Source organism: Microcaecilia unicolor, chromosome 2, assembly GCF_901765095.1.
Source record: "Microcaecilia unicolor chromosome 2, aMicUni1.1, whole genome shotgun sequence".
Taxonomy (NCBI): Eukaryota; Metazoa; Chordata; class Amphibia; order Gymnophiona; family Siphonopidae; genus Microcaecilia; species Microcaecilia unicolor.
Window position 1 is genome coordinate 615,493,928 of NC_044032.1, and position 21,920 is coordinate 615,515,847.

The 21,920-nt window shown below is 46.2% G+C and overlaps 1 protein-coding gene across 6 annotated transcripts in view; it reads left to right on the forward strand.

Annotated features, from left to right (window-relative positions):
• The window catches only part of SH3D19 (SH3 domain containing 19), a 250,244-nt gene that overhangs the window by 119,189 nt on the left and 109,135 nt on the right, over positions 1-21,920 (forward strand). For 5 of the 6 annotated variants that reach the window (XM_030191649.1, XM_030191650.1, XM_030191651.1 and 2 more), the window contains one exon: positions 19,157-19,199. In XM_030191649.1, the coding sequence (XP_030047509.1) occupies positions 19,157-19,199 (43 nt within the window). Of the gene's footprint in view, positions 1-18,560; positions 18,599-19,156; positions 19,200-21,920 lie in introns of all 6 variants that reach the window. The other variant, XM_030191655.1, reaches the window with a different exon arrangement.

Genomic DNA, 21,920 nt, shown 5'->3' on the forward strand with positions numbered 1-21,920 from the left:
GGAATGATTGGATTCACTCACTGACAAAGGGAAATGGGACTTCATATATACCGCCTTTCTGAGGTTTTTGCAACTACATTCAAAGCGGTTTACCTATATTCAGGTACTTATTTTGTACTAGGGGAAATGGAGGGTTAAGTGACTTGCCCAGAGTCACAAGGATCAGTTCCCCAGGATCAAAGTCCACTGCACTAACCACTAGGCTACTCCTCCGCAGGCAAAATCTGCAGTTCTTTGTATCTAGGAGGCTTGCAAAGGAAAGCTACACTTGGAGCTCATTATGCTTTTGGCCAGGTCGAAGCTCCTGGCACTGAAGGCCAGAGCTGAAAATGTTAGTATCACCCAAAACCAATCCACACTGGTTAATAATGGTCCGGGTCTGGGCTCATGAACTTTGGGGGGGGGGGGGGGGGCAGTACCTCTGTTCTCTTGAGCATTTTAGACATGAAATACTTAGAATAAAGTAACCCGGCAAGCAGCAGAATACAAATTCCCTCCCAGAAATCACTGTGGGAGAGAAGAGTTTTTTGGTTCTTGCAAAATTCTTCCAGGAAACGCCTGCTTGGAAGGAATTGTTGCTGTCTCAAATCAGCCTGATACAGGAAAGAAAAAAATATTTGTCGTCTTTATATTCACTAGAGGGATACCGCTCTTCAGAGCTACCTCATTCCAGGTTTGTGTTTCAGTTTTCAAGGTTGTTTTGCTCTCGGATCTAGTTTTCAATTCAGTGGTGTGGAGACTCGCTGTCTGGGCTGCAGTCATATTTTGAAACTTTGCATTTCTTGTACTTTCCCCAAAAAAATAAATAACATATGACACAATGTTGTTGTACAGCGTCTAAAAGGCCTCATTGCAAGATAAACAGAGTTTGTGGTGTTCTGCAAACTTTGCTTCATACTTTGCCTTCTTTATAATACATATTTTAATGATGTGGAGGGCATGAAAAGAAAAAAAAGTTAAAAAGAAAACAGAATGGCTTTATCGCAGCAAAAAGATTTAAATGGAATAATTTAGGCATTGATTGCATGAGGAAAATAACATTTTAAAATGCACTCTGGAAAGCTTATGTACAACAGAGTTCTGCTTGATGAAAAGCAAATTGATTCATGATTGGCATGTGATAGGACCCCTGAGGAAGAAAGCATTAACTGAGATTATTGGTCTGTTGCACTAGTAAATATTCCTAGCGAACAAGCCTGTAAGGCCTTCTCAGGTGAGCCTTTATTGTCTTATCAATTTATTTTGGGAAGACGGCAGAAGACCTTCATATACATTGTTACAATTCTGGAGATACTAAAGGAGCACGTTTGAATATTTTAAAACTAGCCGATGAGCCCGTGAAAACGGGCTACTTTTGGAATGGGGAGGTTTCCGAGCCCCCCCCCCCCCCCCCCGAGGTCGGCGCCACCCCGCCCTGCCTTCCCCGGAGTTGCCGCTGCCGCCCCTCCACCCGGCCCGAGCAGCACTGTAAACTTACATCAGCACGCAGCAGCAGGCACATCAGCAAAGCTGCCGTCAGGGCGGGCTTCCTTCTCTGCCTGTGTCCCGCCCTCGTGTGACGTAACGGCGAGGGCGGGACAAAGGCAGAGAAGGAAGCCCGACGGCAGCTTTGCTGATGTGCCTGCTGCTGCGTGGTGATATAAGTTCACAGTGCTCGGGCCAGATGGAGGGGCGGCGACTCCGGGGGAGGGGGAGCGGTTCCGACGTCTGCAGCATGCCAGTAGAGACTTCCCTCTCTGTCCCGCCCCCGTCATCACGTATTGACGCGGGGCGGGGCAGAGAGGGACGTCTCTACTGCGCATTTGCGAGTGAGTACGGTCACTTGCCGTTTATATGTTTGATAGAATTACCTGGAATGGCCTGATTGAAGCCTTTCTGGCCTTCCACATCCCCTTTGTCTAAGGTCCCAATTTAAGTCTCTGTCCAGAGACAACAGTCTCTTCCTCTAGGGAGGTTTGCTTTGCCATAAAGGCTCAAGTTGCTCCCAGCTGGATTTTTTTTAGTTTAATATAGTGAGTCACGTTCATGCACAACTACATAGAAAAAAACAAAACAGCGTTTTGGCAGGCAGTCTTTCTTGAAGTGGTGTGGGTTCGTTCTTCTCTTTATTTCACTCCGTCATGCCTTTTTCAGGCAAATTCCTTCCCTAAAATTGCCTTGTATTGTTGGGAATGTGATTCCCTTTTATGATACCACTAGCCCAGGACCAAGCGTACGTACGCACCAAGGCCCAGATGCACTAAACTTTAACGACCCTTTAACGAAGAAATTTTCAACCGTAGCATGCATTAAAGGCCATTTTCCGACGACGCTAGCAGCTAACGAAAATGGAATGCAAACGAGTAACTACTATTGCAATGTGGACAATTCGGCACTAACCATACCGATGATTGCACCGAATCATTTACAGCGATATATTTAACGTGAGGTCAGAGCTTTCGTTAAGGCCTGAGCTGTCATACAGACACGCTGCTGCTCCCCGCTTCCCCCTGCAGCATAAAAATCCAAGCTGGCATGTTTGAAAATATAAGTGAGATTAAATAACCAACACAAACACGTGGCTTCCCGCTTCCCCCTGCATAAAATAGAAAATCAAAACAAAAATCAAAAAAAGGATCGGGAGGGGGCAAAGGCGCTCGTCAGAAGCGTCCTGTATGGATGGCCTTGCCCCCCCCCCTCCCGCCCAAGGTCCCCGCTGCTCCATGCTTCCCCCTGCATTAAAAAATCTAAATTTTAGCAGCCCCGACCTCCATCCCTTCCTTTCTCTCTACTTTCTCCCACATCTCCGCCTCCTGCCATCCTCTGCCCCGTGCCCCACCCCCCTGAGGTCGTCACCGCCGCTCCCCCCTCCCCCGGGCCCGCGCAGCGCCTCTCACCTCTGTGTGAAGGCGCTGCATGGGCAAGAAGAACATCTGATCGCCGCCGAGTCTTCAGGACGTCTCTCCTTCCCTGACCTGTGCCCGTCCCCGTCTGATGTAAAGGAAGGAAGGGAGGGGGGTCAGTGCTGCTAAAATTTTGATTTTTCATGCAGGGGGAAGCGGGGAGCAGCGGGGACCTCGGGCGGGGGGGGGGGGGGCAAGGCCATCCATACAGGACGCTCCTGACGAGCGCCTTTGCCCCCTCCCGATCCTTTTTTGATTTTTGTTTTGATTTTCTATTTTATGCAGGGGGAAGCGGGGAGCCACGTGTTTGTGTTTTTTTGTTGTTGTTGTTTTGACGTTTGTGGCATGTGCAGAGCAGCCAGCATAACGCTTGGCTGCTCTGTGCATGCTTTAGGGGCCGATTACCGACGGGGATTACACCAGTTTAACGAATCTTTAATGCCTTGTACTTTACAATACCGCACCAAACATGTGTGACTTGTTTTTTTTGGTGCATTCTCCGTTTTTCCAAATTCGTTAAGGGCTTTTACGTTTGGTTGATGCATCTGGGCCCAAGTGAAAAGAATTTGATTCCTCAGGCAAGCAAGCACTGCCTTCCCATTCTCAAACCCTTCCCCCACCCCCGTTCTTCTGTACTGCATACATCCCTAAATGCATTGCATATATTTAAGTAACTTGCTGGATTAATCGGGGCAAAACATATTGCGGTTCCTGCATCAGAAAAACAAAGGAGCATTAGGGCTTTGCAGCAACTCGAGAAGATTTGTTAAAAGATATGACAGCTTCCAGATTAAGTGCTGTACAAAGGAAGGCCCAGATCTAAGGTCTTAATTAACCTTCCTTCCTTCCTTAAAAGTTTCCTTAAGGCTATGTAACATCTATTTCTCTAGTACTTTAATATATTCCTTAGTCATTTCCTCTTTAGGATTACTGATATTTACATTTTTTTAAATTTTAAACAAGAGTCACTTGTGTTGCACTTTTAGCTTGACACACTTCACCACCCCATTTGTCAAAATCTTTTCTTGTTAGCTCATGCCCCATCGGTATTTGTATTTTGGCTGTGAGAACGCTCCTTATAAGAGCATCTTCACTCCCAGCATAGACCAGTTTTAACTTTCTGAATCGGTTACTTCAGAAACTAGTTTCAGATCCATTTTTTAAGGCGCAACGTGAATTGTCTCCCCCCCTCTCCCCCTACTGTGGAATGCACTTCATAGTGGTTTGGTTTGGAATCAGTTTGCAGCGTGTTGCTTAGTGTTAAATGAGGACTAGGTAGTATTGTCTCCAGGTAGGAATGGATATATGTGAAAATCACAAAATAGCCAACAGTGATCAGGTGTTTTTTTAAAAAAAATTTAAATGCTGACTGTCACTGGCTAAATAAGCCTCCAGTTATTCAATGCCAAGCTATATGCAGGCACCAGCTTTGAATATACGGGCCTGACTGGACTGCTTCTGGCAGCCGAAACTTGTGCCAGGCCCCAGCCAATATACAGCTGGTACTCGCATAAGATACTTATTCGAACCCCAGCTGAATATCAACACAAAAAAACCTTCACTGTATATGTGTTCAGTATTCAAACAGTTCTCAAGACCAAAATACTTTCAATATTATTATCATTTAATATCGGAAGGAAAAGCCTCAGATTATCACAAGCAAAAAAACAAAAATATTCAGCCTGTTCACCATCCATCACAGGCTTAAAAAACTTCCATTGTTTATTCTAATATATTCAGATTATAATTTGTATATAGCCTTTTTTTTATAAAAGGCTTATTAGAAGCTACTTAGCTTTTGAGCAGATCAGGTCACCTCAACGTCAGCCAGCATTTCACAGTATTTTACTGCTACCTCAAGGTAGAACAGACCTTTCTGCCAGGTGCTCTGTAGTTCTCAAGTGACTCACTGAACAAAGCTGGAACCTGCATGCGAGGTCCACATATCCCAAAGCTCATTTCCATATCATCAAGCTGATCAATCCATAGACTGGTGGGTTGTGTCCATCTACCAGCAGGTGGAGATAGAGAGCAAACTTTTGCCTCCCTATATGTGGTCATGTGCTGCCGGAAACTCCTCAGTATGTTCTCTATCTCAGCAGGTGGTGGTCACACATCAGCAGCAGCTCTGGCTAGGCCTCCAAGCCTAATTTTTAGGTTTTGTTGAGTGCCTGGGGTTGAGGGCTCTCTTGAGCAAGTGCAAACCTGGTGGTGCCAGGTCCCTCCTTTTCTCCCCCCTCCCGCTGGCTCCGTTAAAAAAAAAAAAAATTTTGAACGGCCTTAAAGGCGTTTATTTCGACGTTTATTTAAGCGTCTATTGCAGCTACTCACTGAGACACAGGTCGTTACGACTCGGAGCGGACAGCAGGTAATTTTACCTTTTTATAGCGGGCGGGGGTTCCCCGATTCTTCTCCTCGTGGCACATGGCGTCGGAGGGCGAGGGCGCAAAGGGTCGCTCCCCGGGTCGCTCGAGCGCTTCTAGAGGGGATGCGGGGGTCTTCAAGCCGGATTCGCCCTTGGTGGGTGACAGTTTCGCGACCGATGCATGTCCCGGTCCTTCCTCCGGCGTGGCGGTTTTTCCCGCCATAAACGCCCATCCCCCGCTCCTCGCCTCCGCCATCTTGGCCGGCCACGCGGCTCGGACGGCTTCTTCTTGGGCCGCCCTTGAGGTTGGAGACATTAATGCCATGAACGCCCTTAATTTGGGCGACGGCACAGAAGCGGCTAAAGTTAAGAGCCGTTCTTCCCGCGCGGCTCCTTCGCGGAGTTTCGCGCCGGACGCCATTTTGGATGCGCAGCATGTCTCTCCCCCGCTGTTGCGAGCGCCGGTTGAGAGAGCGCCTAGGGCTGTTGCCCAGGCTGCGGAAGTGCACAGTCTGGGGGGTTTCTCCCCCGAGTTTGTTTTGCTGCTGCATCGGGCCTTCCTCATGCACAACGCTGCCCCCGCTCCCTCCTCTGGTAAAGAGGTTGAGGTTCCCAGAGGTAAACGCCCTCGGGTTGATTCCCAGGCCTTGGAGGAATTTGTCTCCTCCGATGTAGATGAGGGCAGCGTGTCTGGGGTCTCCCAACGGTCCTTTGCGGATTCCTTGGAGGAGACGGATCCCCGCTCGGATGGAGCGGATGACCCCTCTGCAGCGCGGCTTTTTCACCCGGAGGATTTGCCCAACCTGTTGTTACAGGCCATGGACACTTTGAAGATATCCTCTCCGGAGGACGTCTTTCCCTCAGCCCCTGTTGGCTCTGCCATTATGCTGGGGACGAAGCGCCCGCCTAGAACCTTCCACGTGCATGATGCCATGCACACCTTAATTTCGGCTCAATGGGATGTCCCAGAAGCGAGCCTTAAAGTGGCTAGGGCTATGTCCCGCCTCTATCCTTTGGCTGTGAGTGAACGTGAGGCCTATCTGTGGCCTACCGTGGATTCTTTAATCACTGCGGTGACTAAGAAAACGGCATTGCCGGTGGAAGGTGGCACGGCCCTAAGGGACGCCCAAGACAGGAGATTGGAGGCGGCCTTAAGGTCGTCCTTTGAGGCGGCTGCTTTAAGTTTGCAGGCCTCAGTTTGCGGCTCCTATGTGGCCAGGGCGTGCCTGACTATGGTGCAGCGGGCTTCCCCCTCGGATCATTCCTTGAGGGATGATTGGCCAGCCCTGGAATCGGGCCTAGCCTATTTGGCAGACTTGCTGTATGATGTCTTGAGAGCCTCAGCTAAAGGCATGGCTCAGACTGTCTCTGCGCGGCGGTGGCTTTGGCTGAAACATTGGTCTGCTGACCACGCCTCAAAATCCCGCCTGGCTAGATTGCCTTTTAAAGGCAAGCTGCTCTTTGGGGTCGAGCTGGACAAAATCGTGACTGATCTCGGCACGTCTAAGGGCAAGAAGTTACCGGAGGTCAGGGCTCGGGCTAGTGCTCGTCCCGGTACCTCCAGAGGACGGTTTCAGGAAGCCCGTCGGTACCGCCCGGGCAGGTCGGGTGCTTCTGCCCCCTCTTCCTTTAAGAGGAAGTTCTCCCCCAAGCAGCATTCCTTTCGCAGAGACCGCCGTCCCGGAGGTGCTCCCTCCGGTCCTCCCCCAGGGTCTCGTACCCAATGACGGGGTATTGGTCCACGCCCCAGTGCAGATTGGAGGACGGCTGTCCTCGTTTCTGGGCGAGTGGACCACAATAACTTCAGACGCTTGGGTGCTGGAAGTCATCAGAGACGGCTACAAGCTAGAGTTCTGCCGACCCTTAAGAGACGGGTTTGTACTCTCTCCCTGCAAGTCTCCGGTCAAAGCTGTGGCAGTGCAGCAGACTTTGGACAATCTGATCCGCCTGGGTGCGGTCGTTCCGGTGCCAGAAAGTCAGCTTGGCAAGGGGCGTTACTCCATTTACTTTGTGGTACCAAAGAAAGGAGGTTCTGTCCGGCCTATCCTCGACCTCAAAGGGGTCAATCGGGCCTTGAAAGTGCGGCACTTTCGCATGGAGACTCTCCGCTCTGTTATAGCGGCAGTGAAGGCAGGGGAGTACCTGGCATCCTTGGACATCAAGGAAGCGTACCTGCATATTCCCATCTGGCCTCCTCATCAACGCTTTCTGCGTTTTGCAGTCCTGGGCCGACACTTCCAGTTCAGAGCCCTCCCGTTCGGGTTGGCTACTGCTCCGCGGACCTTTTCCAAGGTAATGGTGGTCATAGCGGCCTTCCTGCGAAAGGAAGGAGTACAAGTCCATCCTTATCTGGACGACTGGTTGATCCGAGCCCCCTCTTATGCAGAGTGCGGCAAAGCTGTAGACCGGGTAGTTGCTCTTTTGAGCTCCCTGGGATGGATCATCAACTGGGAGAAGAGCCAGCTGCGCCCGACTCAGTCCCTGGAGTATCTGGGAGTTCGATTCGACACCCAAGTGGGCAGAGTGTTCCTGCCAGACAATCGGATTGTCAAGCTTCAGGCTCAGGTGGACCAGTTCCTAGTAGCCTCTCCTCTTCGGGCTTGGGACTATGTGCAGCTGTTGGGCTCTATGACGGCCACGATGGAAGTAGTGCCCTGGGCCAGGGCTCATATGAGACCACTACAACACTCTCTGCTGCAGCGCTGGACCCCGATGTCGGAGGATTATGCGGTGCGTCTTCCCTTGGATCCAGCAGTGCGCAAGGCGCTGAGCTGGTGGATGCAGACAGACAAGTTGTCTGCGGGAATGCCTCTGGTGTCCCCAGAGTGGATTGTCGTCACGACGGACGCCTCGTTATCGGGCTGGGGAGCCCACTGCTTGGGAAGGACAGCGCAGGGGCTCTGGTCTCCTGCAGAGGCAAAGTGGTCTATCAACCTCCTGGAACTCAGAGCCATTCGGTTGGCGCTTTTGGAGTTCATCCCGGTACTGGTGTTGAAGCCTGTACGGGTCCTGTCGGACAATGCCACGGCTGTGGCCTATGTCAACCGCCAGGGAGGTACCAAGAGCGCCCCTCTAGCCAAGGAAGCTATGAGTCTATGCCAGTGGGCGGAAGCGAACCTGGAACAGCTGTCAGCGGCCCACATTGCCGGAGTCATGAATGTCAAGGCGGACTTTCTCAGTCGCCATACCTTGGAGCCCGGAGAGTGGCAGCTATCTGCTCAGGCGTTCTTGGACATCACGAAGCGCTGGGGCCAGCCGAGCCTAGATCTGATGGCGTCATCGGCCAATTGCCAAGTGCCGCGCTTCTTCAGCAGAGGACGGGACCCTCGATCCCTGGGAGTAGATGCTCTTCTCCAACAATGGCCGACACAAGAGCTTCTCTATGTGTTCCCGCCCTGGCCCATGTTGGGCAGGGTACTAGACCGGGTGGCAAAGCATCCCGGCAGGATAATCCTGGTGGGTCCGGATTGGCCCCGGCGTCCCTGGTATGCGGACTTGATCAGGCTCTCAGTCGACGATCCTCTGCGGCTGCCAGTGGAGCAGGGCCTGTTACATCAGGGTCCCGTGGTGATGGAGGATCCCTCCCCCTTTGGTCTTACGGCCTGGCTATTGAGCGGCAGCGTCTGAGGAAGAAGGGCTTCTCGGACAAGGTCATCGCCACTATGCTGAGAGCGAGGAAACGCTCTACTTCTACTGCTTACGCCAGGGTTTGGCGTATCTTTGCAGCGTGGTGTGAAGCAGGCTCTCTTTCTCCTTTCACTGCTCCAATTTCTTCAGTGTTGGCGTTCCTGCAAGAAGGTCTGGACAAAGGCCTGTCGCTCAGTTCCCTTAAGGTCCAGGTAGCGGCTCTGGCTTGCTTCAGGGGCCGCCTGAAGGGTGCTTCCCTGGCTTCGCAGCCAGATGTGGTGCGCTTTCTCAAGGGGGTTATTCACCTGCGCCCTCCTCTGCACTCAGTGGTGCCTGCGTGGAATCTCAACCTGGTGCTGAGAGCATTGCAGAAGCCGCCGTTTGAACCCTTGTCAAGGGCATCTCTGAAAGACCTGACGTTGAAAGCAGTCTTTTTGGTGGCTATCACTTCAGCCAGAAGAGTTTCCGAGCTCCAGGCGCTCTCATGTCGAGAGCCTTTTCTACAGTTCACTGAGGCAGGAGTGACTATTCGCACAGTGCCTTCCTTCCTGCCCAAGATTGTTTCTCGCTTCCATGTGAATCAGCAGCTATGTCTCCCTTCCTTTCGTAGGGAGGACTACCCAGAGGAGTACTCTGCTCTTAAATATCTGGATGTGAGACGAGTCATCATCAGATACTTGGAAGTGACCAATGATTTCCGGAAATCGGATCATCTGTTTGTCCTGTATACAGGTCCTCGTAGGGGTCTGCAGGCTGCTAAGCCTACAGTGGCAAGATGGGTCAAGGAAGCCATTGCAGCGGCTTATGTGGCCGCGGGGAAGGTGCCGCCTATCCAGCTGAAGGCTCACTCTACAAGAGCTCAGGCGGCCTCGATGGCAGAGGCCGGTTCCGTCTCCTTGGAAGAGATATGCAAGGCGGCAACTTGGGCTTCGGCCCATACATTCTCCAAGCATTACCGCTTGACTGTGGCTGCTCGGGCGGAGGCCCGGTTTGGAGCTTCAGTGTTGCGGTCAGGGATTTCTATGTCCCGCCCTGGGTGAGTACTGCTTCGGTACATCCCACCAGTCTATGGATTGATCAGCTTGATGATATGGAAGGTAAAATTATGTATAATCATACCTGATAATTTTCTTTCCATTAATCATAGCTGATCAATCCATAGCCCCTCCCAGATATCTGTATTGTTTTTATTCTGGTTGCATTTCAGGTTCAAGTTTAGTCTTCAGTTACTTCAGAAAGACGTCGTGTTCAAGTTTTTTCACTTGGATTCTTCAAGAGTTAAGACGAGTTTGTGTTACAGTGAGCTGCTGCATTCCTCTCCCCTCCGTTTTACGGGGCTGGATTGAGACTTAAAATTCTGCCGGCACTCCCTCCCGCTTCGTGCGGCTGTAGGGCAGTTTTGTACCCCTCCCGCTTCGGCGGTGTTAGGGTCAGTCAGCTCCTCCCGCGGTTGCGGTTGCAGGATAAGCCAGATCCCCCCGCATCGGCGGGTGTGGTGTCCCTCCCCCGCTCCGCGGGGATGAGCTGGACGGATTCCCCTCCCCCACTTGTGTGGGGATGAGCTGGGTTAATTCCCCTCCCCCGTTTCGGCGGTGGTGAGCTGGGCAGAGTGTCCCTTCGTGGGTGTAATTCTCGAAGTGCTGAGTCCTGCGGATGGAGCTTTGATATCGACATACTGAGGAGTTTCCGGCAGCACATGACCACATATAGGGAGGCAAAAGTTTGCTCTCTATCTCCACCTGCTGGTAGATGGACACAACCCACCAGTCTATGGATTGATCAGCTATGATTAATGGAAAGAAAATTATCAGGTATGATTATACATAATTTTACCTTCTTCCTCGCTCGCCCACCAACAGCAGCTCTGATCTCCCCTCTCCCTTCCCAAATCTGCTTTAATAACCCTCCCCCCTAGCCCTAGAAGGCCCCTTCAGGCCTACGTATTGGCCCTGGTGTTGGTCCTTGGGGCAGGAGCAAAACCCCCATTCGCTCCTGCTGCTCACGGTGCCTAATCAAAAATGGCTGCCATGACCTCTGCATCATTCTTTCTGCTCATTAAAATGTATTTTCCTTCTGTCCTGTCCTGCCCTCTCTTCATTCCTTTCTCTTTGCCTGTTTCATCGTTCACAGTATGGTAGCATTCCAGACAGTTTCAGCACTAGACAGTACAACTAACCTTTTATGTTCACAGTACTTTTCGTGTTATCTGTTTTTCTATTCTTTTTTTCTACTCTGTATCCTCTCCCCTTCCTTCCCTCTAAGGCTTGCTCTTCTTAACTTTACTGTGTTGTCTTAAGAAAAAGAAGAACATATGAATTGCCTTAGTGGGTCATAACAAAGGTCCATCTTAGCCCAGTATCCTGTTTCTTACATTGGCAAATTCAGGTCACAAATACCTGACAGAACCCCCAAAAGTAATAGGATTCCGTGCTACGTAACCTCAGGGATAATCAATGGCTTTCCCCAGGTCTTAATAACGGTATGGATTTTACATCCAGGAATTTTTCCAAACCTGTTTTGATCGCAGCTACATTAACTGCTTTACCACATCTTCCATAATAAACAAAAAGTCTTGATCACTTTGTTATACTATTGTTCTACTCTTATTGTGCTTTTTTTTTTCAGATAATACACTTTAACTTTTACAATAATGTGTGATAAGCAAATATAATAAATCAGGCACTTAGCGTATTGTAATCGAATAGTGCTTCCAAACAGGATCCGAGATGGATACTACGTCCTGCTACTTTCCCAGGCTGTTCTCTACTACTACTACTATTTAGCATTTCTATAGCGCTACAAAGCGTACGCAGCGCTGCACAAACATAGAAGAAAGACAGTCCCTGCTCAAAGAGCTTACAATCTAGTAGACAAAAAATAAAGCAAACAAATCAATTAATGTGTAGAGGAAAGAGGAGAGGAGGGTAGGTGGAGGTGGAGGTGAGTGGATACAAGTGGTTACGAGTCAAAAGCAATGTTAAAGAGATGGGCTTTCAATCTAGATTTAAAGATGGTCAATGATGGGGCAAGACGTAGGAGCTCAGGAAATCTCTTCCAGGCATAGGGCGCAGCAAGACAGAAGGAGCGAAGTCTGGAGTTGGCAGTAGCGGAGAAGGGAACAGATAAGAAGGATTTATCCAGGGAACGGAGTGCACGGGAAGGGGTGTAGGGAAGGACGAGTGTGGAGAGATACTGGGGAGCAGCAGAGTGACTACATTTATAGGTTAGTAGAAGAAGTTTGAACAAGAAAACGGATAGGGAGCCAGTGAAGCGACTTGAGGAGAGGGGTAGTATGAGTAAAGCGACCCTGGCGGAAGACGAGACGGGCAGCAGAGTTTTGAACCGACTGAAGAGGGGAGAGGTGACTAAGTGGGAGGCAAGCAAGAAGCAGATTGCAGTAGTCCAAATGAGAGTTGACAAGGGTGTAGATGAGGGTTTTGGTAGAGTGCTCAGAAAGAAAGGGGCGGATTTTACGGATGTTGTAAAGAAAGAAACGACAGGTCTTGGCAATCTGCTGGATATGAGCAGAGAAGGAGAGAGAAGAGTCAAAGATAACCCCAAAGTTTCGAGCTGAGGAGACAGGGAGAATGAGAGAGCCATCAACAGAAATAGAAAACAGGAGGAGCAGGGAGGTGGGTTTGGGGGGGAAAATGAGAAGCTCGGTTTTGGTCATATTTAATTTCAGGTGGTGTTGAGACATCCAGACAGCAATGTCAGACAAGCACGCTGAAACTTTGGTTTGGATGCAATCCAATCTGATGTGTCTCTCAATGGGACATCCAGTAAGTTCCAAAACTGAACACAAAATCCACTATGTTCACAATTGAGTGGGTGCTGTAGCTCGACTTCTAAACTTATCCACTCTTGATGTCTACGCAGTAAATCACAATGAGTACAAACCTTTCCGCTCTTCTTGTCTACACAGTTAAATGATTTAACTGCGTAGACAACAAGAGTGGAAAAGTTTGTTACAATCAATGGTACTAAGCCACTTGGATTACTGCAATGGAATTTATGCGGGATGTAAAGAACAACCTTAAAGAAACTTCAGACCGCTCAAAACAAGGCAGTTAAGCTTATATTTGGTAAAACGTGATTTGAAAGCGCAAAACCCCTCCGCAAAAAGCTACACTGGCCCCCAATCAAAGAATGCATCACCTTCAAAATCTGCACCCTGGTTCACAAAATCATCTATGGAGAAGCCCCGAGTTACATGACAGACTTGATGGACTTACCAATTAGAAATAAATTCGAATTAACACGATCTTATCTAAATCTGCACTACCCACGCTGTAAAGGACTTAAATACAAAACAACTTACGCATCTAGTTTTTCCTACATAAGCACACAACTGTGGAACGCATTACCAAAAGCCTTGAAAATGACGTATGATCACCTAAACTTCTAGAAATCACTAAAAACCAACCTGTTTAAAAAGGCATACCCTACCGATCCAATTTAAATGCCTAATCTCTGCAACACAACCAAACAAAAGCACATAATAGGCATAACACAACTCTTCCTTTCTCCGATTCCCTAATGTGGCTGTGCCACATGAACTTGATCTTACCACAACATCACCCTGTATTTGTTCACACCGGAGCCTGCAAAGGCCTCTCCGGTACTATGTAAGCCACATTGAGCCTACAAATAGGTGGGGAAAATGTGGGATACAAATGTAACAAATAGAATAAAAAATAATAATGTTAAACCCAGTATCATGAAGCTAGAATTTGGATTATTTGCTCCCAAGGTCCTTCACTTTACATGTTTCCATTTTCAGATCATTTAAAAATGTTTTAAAAACCCAGTAGTTCCAGTACAGATCCATAGGGCGATCCACTATTCACCCAATGAGAAATGGCCATTTAACCCTCTCTCTCTGTTTTCTGTCTTTTAACTGGTTCCCAATCCACAACAGGATATTGCCTCCCATTCCGTGGCTTCTTAATTTTCTCAGAAGCCTCTTATGAGGGACTTTGTCAGAACCAATTTGAAAATGCAGAGGTATCAACATATCTACATGTTTATTCATGCCTTCAAAAAGTATTGCAGATTGGTAAGGTAATACTTTTTGTCTGAATCCTTGTTGACTCTGTCCCATTAAACCACGTTTGTCTATGTGTTCAGTAATTTTGTTCCTTATAATAATTTCAACCAGACTATAATTTTCAGGATCACCCTGTAACCCATTTTTTTAAAATTGGCGTTACATGTATATCATCTGGTCCAGATGATTTTCTGATCTTTAACTTGTTAGTTTGGTTTTATTACATCTTCCAGGTTCACCAAGATTTGTTCCAGTTTCTCCATATTGTCACTCAAATACCATTTCTGGTATAGATAGCTCCTTTTCATCCTCCTCAGTAAAGACCAAAACAAAGAATTAATTTAGGCTTATGATATGACTTCTTCTTAATCTGTTAATGGATATTCAGCTGACCTGAAGGACTGAGCTGTCTCTTCTTCCCCCTCCCTGCCCCTCCCCCTCCTTTTCTAGGGTACCTTTTTCGGCACACAGCGTCTGCGTCGGGGGTCAATTTGGTTGTAACATCTAAGAAGCTTGATGTGCATCAACGGAACTCTCTTGATCGCTCAGCATAATTGGAACAAAGACGGTCCAAGCTTCTTAGATGTTACAACCTAATTGACCCCTGAAGCAGGCACTATGCACCGAAACACGGCCCGTGTCAGGTCACTAAGGAGAGATTGATGTTCAAGTTATACAATTAAAGGAACTGTATCCCGGTTTTGAAGGCTCCTGGTGCTTCTTCTGGCTATTTGGCCTTTGTTCTGTACTTTGGACCTTCTCTGTGCTGGATTGTGTCTAACTTTTATCCTCATATCTAACATACTCTCTCTTGATGTTCCTCAAAAGTTATTTTACCTCCCCTTCAGCCTCTCCTCCCTCCCGTCTTATTTCCTTCTTGCCTGCTGCCTTCCTTTTGTCCTTTTTTTTTTTTTTTACTTCCTCAATCCCTTCACTTTGACTCTCTCCTCTTGACCATCCATCTCTTTTATGTCGTAACATTTGAGCTACAGGCTCCAGCAGTTCATACACTCTTCTTGTGGCCCCAGCAGTAGTCTAGTACCACAAGAACACCACTGATACTTCTGATACTGTTCAGATGTGCACACTCCAAGGAACCCTGGTCAGAAGTTGGTGTCACTGGAAAGAGGAGAGAGAGGGGCTGTTTGTTGATATGAGGACTGTATCTTCTTCTCCAGCTGCAGAGACACAAAATGAATGGCTCAGGTCAATGCCACAAGTTTGCCAAATAACTGAAAGTTATTACCACTGGAGGCACCATTCATACTTATATTTTCACTGGACAGAAGTCCATACTGCATTTTGACATGGACTGGCACCACCTGTCAGCAATCTCGGCAACCAAGGATTCAACAGGCCGGGATGTTGTATTGAAATCTAATCTTTTGGAAAAAGTTCTTTCAGAGTAGGGTTGGGGCATCTAGTTATTACAGTGCATGGGATGCTGTGCCTGTCACGACAGTGTTACCTACAGTACTATTCTAGCCCTATGGTCAAATGGAAGAATTCACTGTATACCACTTTTATAAGCATTAATTTGTAGTAATCATGAAACCGGAAGTGTATGTGCTGTGTACAGCATTTTATTTGGTTAGCTGGAACTCTGTTTGGTGCCAGTGTTGTATCCATGGATGGACTTTCTCTGCCCTGTTCACACCATTACAGAAAGCTGGATTGAACCCTTAGGATTTTTCTGCTCATATGAACTTAATTTTGTATTGCATCGTTCCATTCTAATCCTTGAAAATGGTAAGTAATCTGTGTTCTAGGCTTTGATTTTTTTTTTTAATCGTGGCTTAGTTTCCTGTTAATGTAATGCAGTATTCTGCTGAGTTTGTCAATCAGAAAATATAGAAACACAGAACACTATGAAAGAAAATGTTTCTTTGTTTATGTGTATTACTTCTTTATATACCGCTTTTACTGAACAAAAAAAGGTCAGTGGTTTACAAGCAAAAGTGAAAAGAATAAGGAACGCCAAAACAACGATAGGAAAAGTCAACAGTCGTGCAATAGAAGGGCAAAAAAGCCCAAGTATACATGGCTAAAAAGTCCATCGGGCAAGGCACCCACCTATCGAACCCTGAAGCTAGCCTCCAAAAGCCCATTCAAAGTAATACGCCTTGAGGGATTGCCTAAAAGCAAAGAGAGCCCCCCCCCCTCATATATAAGGGTGGGGGGAGACCATTCCAGAGGTGAGGCGCCAAAAAGAAAAAAGCTGAATGGCGACTAGATTCATACAATGCCTTGGCTGGTAGAGGAAGCACTAATTGCTTAGAGTTTAGGGAATGGAGGGACCTACAGGGAGTATACACGCAAATCAATGAAGATAGATAACTTGGAGTTCTTACATAAATAGCCTTATGTGCCAAATACAGTAGCTTGAATGAGACACGATAGGATATGGGAAGCCAGTGCAAGTGCTTAAGAAGTGGAGAGACATGATCAGCCTGGCATGCATTTTGTTAATGTTTGAAGTCTTTTCAAACACTTCAGTCAACCCAGCATATATGATCATAAAGCCCATCCAGCCTGCCCGTTCTTGATGGCTACCTAACCTCAAGTACCTAACCCATCTGCTATACTTTTCTTGAATTACTTTTTACCAGCCTGATAATTCCTCTCTCCTTCTTTTCCAGCTAGGCTGGAATCCCAGTATTATGAACCACCTTTTGCAAATTTCATGGTAGATTTTTGTTATATTTTAATAGACCTGTCCCTCCAGGCCATTGCAGCATTGGTCCTGAGGCTGTGAGCCATGTGGCAGTGCATCTTTTGGAACCCTGAATCCATAGTCTGTATATCCATTCACCAGATAACCTCCACTCCCTCCCTCATTCTCAGGATCCATAAACACTGCCTTCACAGCCTCAGTTCACCCTGGGGTATGACGATAATCTGATCAAGGAATTGAACTAGGGACCCTCTGCATAGCAGCACAAAGTGATGTCTGAACTGTTGGACAGGTCCATTTTCTTTAATTCTGTTACTATTTTTTTCTCTGTTGTCACCTTCAGGAGGCTGTTGTCAGTTTCCACCACCCTTTGTGTGAAGACACACTTCTTTATATTATGCAACACAGGAGGTTAGCAGAAGCTACCTTTGTTACTACTCTTAGATCGGATGTCCTGAATTTAACTGAAAGTTGTTACCTCAGTATTACAAAGGCTTAAAAATTGATAAGCCCTTCAAAAGATGAAACATACTAACAAAACAGCAATTACTTAGAGTATAAATAGAATAATAAAATGCACTACCTACAGACTTGAAAACAATCAACGAAATAACTATCTTTTGCAAATCTCTGAAGACATACTTCTTTAACAAAGCCTACAATGAGATCCGATAACCGGCAGCCTCACTAATATACCTCACCAACCCAATCAGTTATGAAAGCCCACCCTCTATAACTATCCTAATCACTCCCTTCCTTCTTCTATCCTCCCTTACTTAAATTATGCACAATTCTACTGTATCTGATATCCTGGTATGACAATGTTAACATAATCATGTAAGCCACATTGAGCCTGCAAATGGGTGGGAAAATGTGGGATACAAATGCAATAAATAAATAAAATAAATAATAATATTTAAGAAAGCAAAGGACAGTCCAAGTTAAGTTATCTAGTGGCTCCATGTCACTGGGGCAGTCTGAGACTGTCCTTATTTTGCTCATTTGTACACATGGACTTGCTTTTGTAAGAAAGAAAATCACATTACAAACCCATAGATGCAATGAAGAAAAGCCAGAACAGGCTCACTCTCTCTCAAGTGACCTGAAACCGTAAGATGAATAATTTAAAGGATTTCAACGCAAGTCATGGGTGCAGCAATGTCATTGACCATGTCAATAAGGGTCTTGGGAAGTGTCAAAGCCCTTCAGTTCAGAGTAGAGCATGTTGTTGAATTTGTAAAGATCTTGATGGATCAAAACTAGGTACTTCTGATTTAAAAATCCAGCAAAGTTCTAATCAGTTTTAAGGGATTTCTCCTCCCTGCCAATTATTTTTTGAACGTCACAGCTGGAACATATTGTGACATCATTGCAGACTGTCTAGATCCTTGTTCTTCACTCTCAGGCCTCATGGGAGAGATTTGTATACCTAATGTTTCCTGCAAATAGGTGGGAAAATGTAGGGTACAAATGCAACAAATAAATAAATAAATTATATGCAAGTTTCTCTCATGTATATTCATTTAGAGGTATCCTGAAAACTTAACCTGTTGGTAGCCTTCGAAAACTGGGAGTGAAGACCAAGAGTCTAGGTCAGTGCATACCCTTCTGTGGCCACAGTCCTATTTGGGTAGCCACAGTGAGTGCACAACATCCTGGAGTCTGCACATCAAAGATGTCTTATGGAGGGCCTGCCCAAGTCATGACCCCAAAACCCAGGTTTCAGCATTACAACCGAGAGTTTGGGAACCTCTGGTCTAAGTTGCCTGCCATTGGCTAATGTCTTCAAGCATCAAAGGTAGAATTTTGAGCATGACATCTGATAGAATGCTCCATTTTCTCAACATTTTAAAAATAAGCTATTTTAGCTCCTAATGTAGAATGTTCTCCTCAGTCTTGTTCTCTTTATTCTCCCTGTTTCTTCCCCTTTTTAAAGACTTCTTCCTTTCTTCTCCTCTCTAGCAGTCATGCATGGTGCACAGTGATGCCTAATAGAAGAGGTGTGTTTATACCGATTATTCTGATTTTCTTTTAAAGCCATGCCTATTGATTGGCAGTAAGAGTCTATAATACAGAGCCTTGCTAATCTTTCTTATCTGTAACATTTGGTTTCATTGATTTAGCTTTGGGGGGAAATTTGAATCGTTATCAACTTTGCCTCTTCGATTGCTTGAATTAACTTACTTTGAGGAATAATTTTGTTGTAAGTTTTTAATAAATTATCATTTTTCTTTTTTGCTTAAACTTGAATAAAAAATTCAAATTGTAGCCATAATCTAAAACTGATCAACTTTGAAAATTTATATCAAGCTCAGCTTCCTTCTAGCGGATGATAAATATGAAGTTCTCTGTAATTTGAATAGGTTCATATTTAACAAATCTGATTGTGCAAATGCTATAGAAATTGTTCAATTATATCACTGTCATATAAAATGTATATTCAATTATAGCCTTTGAAATGACTTCCTGACATTTCATCATGATCTAAGATTGTACTGTCGGGCTTTTTCATAGTTTCAGTTAACCTAATGAACTTTCATTTTTCCTCTTTAAAATAGCTTCTCGGACTTCTATTCACAGTGAGCAGCAGCGAGAAAGGAGGTATGTGCACTTTTAAGTTTAATTTTGCATGAAGAATGAGGTGTATTGAAATCTAGAAATGTTTTTTCCCCCTTATAAAACATTGCTGCTGTTTGCAAAAATCATCTGCATTTTCTGTTGAAGAGCAACCCAAATTTTTATCCAAAACGACCCCAATTTTTATGCTTAAAAAATCATGTGATGCCAGATAATGATGAAAACAAATGTAGGAACCTGTTGATTTTTGTGCAGAATTTGTGCATAGAAAGTTCCACCAGGTTCCTCTAATGAAAAGTATAAAAGAGAACTTGCTGATTTCACTGGTTGCCATGCAGAAAAGTACACTTAAGTGCAGTGCCGTAGCGAGGGCAACTGACACCCGGGGCGGGTCGCCGCTGCGCACCCCCCCCTCCGGAGCGCACTCCCCCCCCCACTCGAGCGCGTACTTACATCGGAAAGCGGCGAGGGACGGGCGGAAGGGCCAATTCGCCCCCAGTGCCTGTCGCTGGGAGCTACGTTGGCTCCGCTGGTTCCCTGCTCTCTCTGCCCCGGAACAGGAAGTAACCTCCCCACCGCCCCCCCCTTCCTACGCCACTGCTTAAGTGTGCTGTAAGATAATGTCAGTAACAGAGGAAATGGGAGTGTCCAAGTCCCTAATTGGTGACAGAAAGCTAGGAGGAGTTTCAGTCCTGGAGGGAAAGTTAGAAAAATATATAAGGGAGCTCCTAGCTTCGAATGTTGTCTGTCGGCTTCTGCCTTCTGAGCCCTGACCCATATAACAGAGAGAGCCCTCCAGCAAGATGTCTCCAGCCTTTTAGACACAGAAGACATATTTACAGCAGTGTTATACTAACCCAGTTGACACATTTAAGCTGTTTCTTTTTACACAGGATTCATAGTATCACACAGACCTCTGATCTGCTGTTTGTTTTTTTTTTGTTTTGCCTATGTTGTGAGGCTGGAAATAGGGGAGCCGTCTCATTACCTTTGGGCTAATACAAGAAGAAGAAGACGGTACCTGTGTCTCATTTGTGCTGAGGGGGGATATGATTGAGGTGTAGAACTGGTAGAAGTGAATTGATTTTTCACTCTTTCAAAAAGTACAAAGATCAGGGGACCCTCAATGAAATTACATGGAAATACAATAGGAGGAAATATCTTTTCACTCAAAGAATAATTAAGCTCTGGAACTCGTTTTTGGAGGATGTGGTAACAGCAATTAGCATATCTGGGATTAAAAGAGGTTTGGACAAGTTCCTGGAGGAAAATTCCATAGTCTGTAATTGAGGAAAAGTCCATAGTCTGTAATTGGGGAAGCCACTGCTTGACCTGGTATTGGTAGCATGGAATGTTGCTACTCCTTGGGATTCCGGAATCTTGTTACTCTTTGGGGTTCAGGAATGTTGCTACTCTTTGGGGTTCAGGAATGTTGCTACTAATTGACCTGATTGGCCCAAGATACTGGGCTATATGGACTATTGGTTTTGACCCAGTATGTCTGTTCTTATGTTCTTATCATGCATCTGTTTGGCTACCAACCCAAATATTACAGAGTCTTGTCAGAGCCTAAACTACCAACTGGGAGAAGGAACCTTATACAATTCCTGAACCAAAACCCCAGTGCCCATGGGCTTATCCTGATGAATTCCCAGCTCTTCAGAGTGGGTAAAAACTAGTGCTATCTGGCTCAACAATTTTTACCATTTACCTGATAACCTCTGTGATGTATAGCTAGAGAGTAAAGTTAATTCTGTTGGAGAACTCCAGAATTCCCAAAGGAAGGAGTGGAAGAAAGTGACTGTATGTAAAGTTTTTGATGCCCTGCACTTGTACTGCCTCTGACTTAATTGTCCATGATTGTTTAAACCTGCCTATTTTTGAAGTAAACTTATTATTGTGGTTCGGAACACATCGACCATGTGGTCTGCTTTTAGTCTGAGAACTGAGTGACGGTAAGTGTGTGGAGCTTAGCCTTATTCGGCCTCCTGGGGTTTTCTCTAGCCCCAACCCGTGCCCTAAAAATAAAAAATTGTGTATACGACCAGCTCTCATGCTCCAGAGTGCACACTAGGCAGCCACCTAGAGTGACCCCAAAGGTCAGGGCTTACTAAAATAGACCTCCTGTTTCCCTCCCCTCTCCTCTCTCATCTACTTCTTGCTGCCTAATGGTTACAGCAGCAGGCTGAGAACAGGGAAGCCAGTTTCCAAATCCTACACCTGCACTTGATGCTTTTGGACAAGTCACTTAACTGTGTTGCCTTGGGGACAAACTTCAATTGTAAGCCCTCCGTGGACAGGAAAATACTATACCTAAATGTAACTCGCCTTGAGCTACTGAGAATTTCTATGGGTCACAACATTTTTGTAAGCTAACCCTAAATGTAATGCTTAAAAAAAAAAAAAAAAAGTAAAGTAATGTAATCCCTAGACATGAAGGCAGCATCAGTAGAGGAAACGGTGGCAGCAGTCAACACAGAACCCTGTGTTTCGGCGTGCACTCGTAAACCCCAATACTCTACATTGATTTCCATTCTAACAGGAAGCTGTGACTGTTCACTTGGCAAATCTCTCCTAATTGCACCCTTCTCCTCCATCGCTAACTCCAGACTCCGTTCCTTTTATCTCGCCGCAACTTATGCCTAGAATAGACTCCCTGAGCCATTACGTCAAGCTCCATCCCTAGCCGCCTTCAAAACTGGGCTAAAGGCCTAACTGTTTGATGCTGCTTTTAATTCCTAACTT